The sequence below is a fragment of the Pygoscelis adeliae genome, unplaced genomic scaffold, assembly GCF_000699105.1.
Source record: "Pygoscelis adeliae isolate BGI_AS28 unplaced genomic scaffold, ASM69910v1 Scaffold222, whole genome shotgun sequence".
NCBI lineage: Eukaryota > Metazoa > Chordata > Aves > Sphenisciformes > Spheniscidae > Pygoscelis > Pygoscelis adeliae.
In genome coordinates, this window is record NW_008824309.1 from 3,404,384 (window position 1) to 3,411,774 (window position 7,391).

The 7,391-nt window shown below is 39.7% G+C and overlaps 1 protein-coding gene across 1 annotated transcript in view; it reads right to left on the minus strand.

The window, feature by feature from the left end:
• The window catches only part of GTDC1 (glycosyltransferase-like domain containing 1), a 181,254-nt gene that overhangs the window by 87,931 nt on the left and 85,932 nt on the right, over positions 1-7,391 (minus strand). The window contains exons 3-4 of the mRNA XM_009319023.1: positions 6,823-6,990; positions 3,808-3,981 (exon numbers count right to left, since the gene is read on the minus strand). Of these exons, the coding sequence (XP_009317298.1) occupies positions 3,808-3,981; positions 6,823-6,990 (342 nt within the window). The remainder of the gene's footprint in view (positions 1-3,807; positions 3,982-6,822; positions 6,991-7,391) is intronic.

The window sequence follows — 7,391 nt, forward strand, 5'->3', positions numbered from 1 at the left end:
TCACCGTTAGGGGGGACGGAGCCCTGCTTTCCTGGAGATGGCTGAACACCTGCCTGCCCATGGGAAGGAGCGAATGAATGCCTTGCTTTGCTTTGCTTGCGTGCGCGGCTTTTGCTTTACCTGTTAAACTGCCTTTATCTCAACCCACGAGTTTTCTCACTTTTACCCTTCCGATTCTCTCCCCCATCCCACCGGGGGGGAGTGAGCGAGCGGCTGGGTGGCGCTTAGTTGCCGGCTGGGGTTAAACCATGACAATAACCAAAATCTATATTACAATTTTCATTGAAATGAATTCCAAAGAGTACCTAAATCTGACCCCGCTTTGCCGACTGCCACAGACAGTATGGATGCAGATGGGCCGAGAGAATTCATACAAAATATCAACAAAGGCCTTCCAGAGGTGTTCCAGCAGGGTCTGCTGGCATTTGGAGATGCGAGTACCAGAGACAACATCAGCAGAAAGGGGATTTTTCTCCTGGACCACAGTTTTCCAGTGCAAAAGTGGAAACAGATTATATCAAAATAGACTTTATTGATTGTATAGGGAAAAAAAAAATATTTAGGATTTTATTTACATTAGAATAGAAAATATACTGAAATTAAGCCAATGACAGTGTAAGTGTGAATTACAATGAATTTAATTCACTGTGTTATAAGACCCCAGTCTGATACGCAGCACATATGGCACATAAGATCAGCTACTGGTCTACATCCTTTGCAATACCTATGAAGTGACAGCCTTAACTTGGAGGGTTTTTTTGTCTCCAAGCTTAAAGTACTCCGGTACATACTTCTACACAATATACTTCAACAGAATGTATGAAGAGGAGAATTCAAAGTCAGAAATTATAGAGGATGAATATACACGGAGTAGCCGTGGCACCACAGGCTGCAATATGGAAGCTAGTCGTTGTCAGAACCAGAAAACAGGAGGATTAGGTCAGTAAATTTCTTTTTCTGCTAAATCCTCAAATCCTTTCATCTCTTCTCATTGTCAGATAAGGACCACAGTCTGGTTGTTTGCCCTGGGAACACCAATATGTGCCCTTATGACAAATATTCATTAAAAAGAAGAATCTTTATTAAAAAAGCATCGATAACTGCCTCGCACAAGTACGAAAGCTGTGATTAGATGCCCATCTGAAATATTTAAATACACCTTACACATACATATAATGGTACCTCTAATAGTACTCACAAGTATTTGCTAGGGTATCCTTCATCATTACACCTTCACTCTTAAGCGATCATTTACTACGCTGCTTGTGCTAGTTTGTGTACCATCATCTACAGTAATTACATTAAAAGGTAGGTACATTACAGGATTAACTCATGTGACATGCTCCTTTATTACACTGGTTTTGATCAAGGGTCAGATATATTTTATTTTGCCCTACAATTACAATATTAATCTAAAATAATCTTTAAAAAAATCACCATCGCACGCGTGAGGATGATTTCTTAGATCAACTCTCTCCCAAATCCAAATGAAGATTACGTTTAAGACACAAACACGCCCTGAGAGGTTCACATGCAAAATAAAAGAGGTCAAAGTAAAGAAAAAAAAAAATCACCCTGGTTATTTTGCCTTCAGAATTTTTAAATATTTTCCCAACATCTCAGCAAAATTATGCATTTTAAAAAGACTGCAGGCACTGAAATGATTGTCAGTCATGCAAATAATCACTTACTTACACTGGATGAGTTTGGTTTGGATAAAGCAAATTACCATTTGAAAATAACTTGAAAAACACTCTGGGCTAAGAGCTTGCTTTATAAATTTTAGCTTGGCCACAATTTTTCTTAACCTTTTTCCCTTCAATCTCCATTCAGTCACTATACTAATACAGTAAAAATTAAAAAACAGCATTCAATTGCCACAGGTGCGTTCAACATTATTTAAAACAAGATCTTGTAAAGAAATAGTAAATACTGGCTGCAGCTGAAAGTCAAAACCCAAGGAACTTGAGAGTTATGCAGCAGCAGTCCCTTCTTCTGCTTTTTTTTCTGTGATGATATTGGGCTTTGTCTAAAAAAGAAACAACAAAACCCCAGAACTTACATCTAGAGTTAGTTGTTGAATAAAATATATATTAGAAATACTAGAGCTGATATTAATCTGTGTTTCTAATTACTCCGCTGAGAAAGTTGTACAGTCACACAGTTGTTTATGAACACCTTAATTTTGTCCATCACTGCTGACAGTAGCTGTTCAATATAAATTCAAGTGCAACCACCACGATGAAAACGGGAAAGGTGTCCTGCTTTGCGAGATGAGGTTTAATACAAGAGCAGGACATTAAGAAGAGCATGTGAGATCTTCCCACTTGACCAGTTTGGGTAGCAGACTCCTGATTTTACCTACCTAATCACCTTCCGCTTTGGACAAACGATCACTGTGCGTATCACTTCAGACTCATTTGTCAGGTCTCGTTTGACCCCATCTGCCAGGGCTGACAGGTCCAAAAGAGCTGATTTAATATATGAGACAGGGTTATCACAACTTCATCTCCAAAACTAGGCTTGGGCCACATGACTTCCTGAGGTATGCCAAAAAAACCACGGGACCCTTTTAAAATGGCTCGATATCAAATATGCTAAGCATTCACAGCATTCCCTCACTCTGGAAAAACATGGTCTCCGAGAAGCAATAGTAGATCCTCAGAGATATACAGGTACTGATCTCCACCGCCATCCAGGCAGCCAAGACCCTAAGGAACACTGGAGGATTTTAACCCACTTGCCAAAAACATAGGTTCAAAGACTTAACTTTAGAGATTGATTTTTAAACGATGTGCATCAGCGTTTTAGAATATAAAGTTTTCCAAGATACTGAAATGCAAACCTTGCAGTGTGAACTTCGATAGAGTGCACGACCTCAGCTCTTGTACTACAAATCTCTCTACCCCAAACTACCACAAATGTATATTTAGCCTTTGAAAAAACTGTAAGTACAAGCTGGTCAGGGTCAAAGATCTCAAGTATTAGCAGATCAAAAGCCGGACTCTTGCAGAGTCATTATTTCAGCAAGGAAATGTACCCAGCATCATGTTGGTTTTAAGAGTATAATCAAATTGCAAAATCGTACTCTATTTAGTACCGGTCCCATTGAAGCAAAGTTCCTGTTCGGTGGGAGGAGAAACCCTTATAACAGGAAAAACAATTGTGCCAGGTTTAATCAAAAGTGAAAAGGATCTAGCGAATGTTCCCTTTGAGCCACATAACCCACCACTAATTTCAAGACGGGCTCTGAAAAGAGGGTAATAAAAAACGTCCTTCAGCGTAACCGAGGAAGACTGAAGAGCAACTACCGCGGCAGATAATGCCAACATCTGCAAGTCCGCTCCCTGCTACTGGGATGCTTTTCACCTACCTGGAAAGCAATAAAAGAAGAGGTAGGGGAGGGAGGAGGGAATAAAACCCCACTGCAACACACCAAGGGAAATATAGCTTCTTGACTACAGGCGTATCACTTTTACTGTTCTCGAGCATTTCTTTCTCCTCCTTGACCTCCCCTGTACAAATATATACAGAGCTGAGGAGCAGGCAACTCCTTAAAGACTGAAACAAGTGGGAAATCACTCATCCTGAACGATGCAAGTTTGTACGACGCACTAAGGACAGGCTCGGCAGATCAGACGCTGCCTGAACAGACTCTGATTATTGAAATACATTTATCAATTAGGGGATTTTGCATATTATCAAACTCTTTCATTAATGATGCTTTAGCTGATTAGTTAGAACGTCACCATAAATAGAGAGTTTTGACAGACTGGAGGCAATTTATGACATGGAAAATGTACTGACCTGCTCACATCAGGAAACCTGACTGGAAAATAAAGGACTTGGCACTTCGGTCTGATTATTTTTTCCAAATCCTTAGGTCTGTGGTCAGGAATCAGCTTCATAAATTTTCCAATGGATGTGAGAAACGATTCCATATTAAAAGCAGAGTTGAACACCACAACATCAGCAACCAAACTGTAAAAAGTGGTTAAGATTAATGAATGTTCTGCTGCTGCAAAAGGAACAGAATCATTTTAAATGCAATGGAAATAGGATACATATTCTCATAAACAAACAAAAGGTGCAAGCGGAATGCTAATTAAAATCAGCCTTTTCACGTGAATTAGGAGTAGCATATGTACCTTAATTAGAAACGTCTTGATTTCTGTCCGTTCACTCTTTGAAATATTTTTTAACTTCTTTTTTTTTTTAACTAAGTAATAAATTACTATTATAAATCTAAAAAGGCACATCCTGTTCTATCTGTGGATCACTTTTTATCATAAAATGGCAAGAATAATATAACTGCCATTATCTCTTAAAAGCATTACAAACAGATAAGGCCCACTGTTATATGACTTTTGTAGAAGTAAACTTGGAAGAAAATGAAAATTCCTTAGAAATAATCCTTTGTCCTGAAAGACAACTTACCTTCGGTTAGTTACTGAAGGTAACCTACCTTCGACTGACCAAGTAAGTCAGGTAGCAGGATACTAGAGAAATAGAATGTTGTTTTAACCTATGCAGACGTAACCCTGATTCATAGAATCATAGAATCATAGAATCATTAAGGTTGGAAGAGACCTCCAAGATCATCGAGTCCAACCGTCAACCCAACACCACCATGCCCACTAAACCATGTCCCTAAGCGCCTCACCTACATGTCTTCTAAATACTTCCAGGGATGGTGACTCCACCACTTCCCTGGGCAGCCTGTTCCAATGTTTAACCACTCTTTCAGTAAATATATATATATATAAAAAAAAACCACACATAACACACAGTACCAAAAAAAAGTTTGAAAAAATTTGGCATATTAACGCAATGTTTTGTTCTTTACTGCTGTGTTTTAAAATCAACCGGATCAATAATTTTAAGATGTAGTTAAATGATAATGTAGGTATCATTTCTCTGCTTACAGCCAGCCTGGAGAAAACGAGGAGCTATCAAAAAAACTGAAATATCTGGAAGTTTATCCTGGAAGTGCTGACACAATCTTAGCTACACTGGCAAACACGCAACGCTAACGGAGGTAAGAAATGCTTTATGGCCGGTTGGTTTTCTCAATACGTTATATATTGTAATACAGACCTATGGGTCACAAGATACACCGAGGACACGCGTTCATAAGTCACCAGGCTGCTGAAAAGTATATTTGAGGTGAGAGGCTGTCATTCATCCTCACTGCTGTCTGGTCAAGAAAGAGAACTGACACTGCTCATCAAAGCAGCAGGAGGCAGCAGGAAAAGCAAAAAAAAAACCACCAACAAAAAAACCATGAGAGAGAGAAAGAACCCTTCTCAAGCAGGCTGCAGGAGCTCAAATGCTTTCTGGAAGCCCACCCTCTTCCCCACCTATGGTTTTTAGCCCGTTGGTCTCCTTGTTTTCGTACAAACGACCCCGTCATCTTTTCTGCACTGATTTAACGATGACATGACGTCGCCTCTGCCCAAATCTTTCCTAGAGGTTCTGCATATCACTGGCAATTTGGAAAGATCCCATCACCATCGCTGCCTGAGCAGCTAAAAGGAATCTCATCATCACTGAAAAGTGTGATTTTATTACATAAACTCCATAGAAACACTAGGGAGGAAAAAAATTAAAAAAAAAAAAATCTCTTTCCTAATTATCCAAAGCACCAACCTGGAGATTCAAAGTGCTCCAATTTTAATCGTCTCCAAAACATCTTTTTTTTTTTTTCCTAATAAAAGAAGATACTTTTATTATCTTAAAAATGCATATTTTGAGGCTAAATGTTTGTCAGCTTACAACAGATGTGTGAAAAATAACTGCCATAATAAAGCAAAATATATACAAAAAAATATTCCTTGCGCCAGTGCCAAAAAAATACATCTTTTTGTTACAGCATCTGAAAATGGCTGCTTCTGTTTTCAAAACATCTTTCACTATACTTTCCCATCTTTACTGCTCAGTAAGTGAAACATGTTGCAAATGGAGCGGCAGAAGCAGCCACAGAATGGCCAGCGTATACACAGATCATTATTTGAGAAATCTCAATGTCAACTGGCTTGTATTATAAAGATGCAAAAGCTTAACTTGTACCTTAAAATGCTCAGTCCCTACTCCTAAGAAGTCTCCCACTAACAGATAGGTGAGAAAGATCACGGAAATGAATTTGTTTCAGTTCAAAACAACTGCATTTTGCTGTTTCACTTAGGTCTGTACAGTGCCTAACCACAAAGCTTTTCAGTGTGGCTGTTATTAACTTCTTTCATTAACTCAGATTCGAGAAATACATTTGTTTTTAGCAACAATAAAGGACTGCAGCCTTTAAAACGTCTGGGTATTTTAGCACTGCACAATTTCTGAATACTAGATGAAAGAAATATAAGGATTTATCTGGTATGTTTACTGCCCTCTCTTCACAAGAAGAGTGCTGCAGTACATTTTAATTTCTGTTTATTTCCCTAAAACCCTCGATATAATTTCAGTCGGATGCAGTAAAAGCTATGGCCAAGCAAGAGCCGATTAGCTGCGGCTTTGCGAAGCATCCGTGAAACAAAGCATCTTGCTTACGGCCACGAGACAGGTCAAAACCCGCACCGCTAACGGGTACGCCATGGTAGCCCAATATAGCATCGGCGGACTTTATACAAGAAATTGAGGTGAGTTTTATAGAGCAGATTGTTTCTGCCGCAACACGTTTATCAGCCTCTCTTCGGGACCCTGCTGGTACCTCGGGTTTGCTACAGGGTCACCATTTAGACGGAGGAGGACTCCGCCGGCTTACGATGCTGCAAGGCTGTAGACAGAAGGACACCTTAAATAACACAGAGCGGTGCGAGAAACACCTACCATGAAAGAATCTGGTTGTATCCATACTGAAAATCCCTTTCCTGGCATTTCTGGACAGGATATGCCAATTGATTCTCATGGAAGTAGAGGACCTTTTTCAATTTGCCAAGGTCAGGGCGGAGGGCAGCGAGTTCAGCCAGGTTAAGCACCGAGCTTGCAAAAAGGATCCTGGAAAACAAGGAGAGCAGTGTTTACTGTCTGTGAGCATGCTCGCAGGGGTCACCCCTTCCCCTTCTCCCTGCCCCCCCAAGAAAAACATAACCCCTATAGGGATACATCAATAGCTAAGCCTTAATACCATGTAGCAGCATTCGAAGTTTTGATCTCTTAAAAAGCAGCTGCTAAGAACCCAACTAGAAAAGCACCGAATCTCATTGGTCTTCCCAGCTCGGTTACAGAGAGATGCAAAATAAAAAAAGCTGGATGGATTTTATTGAAAAAGGCAAGAAAAGCTGTATCTGAAGGACAAATGGAACAAAGATAAGGCTGACTAGGGAATACTTTGCTTGCCAGTTTCATTACACTTTACTTCTTTATGCAACCAACTACTGAAATTCAATATATGAGCA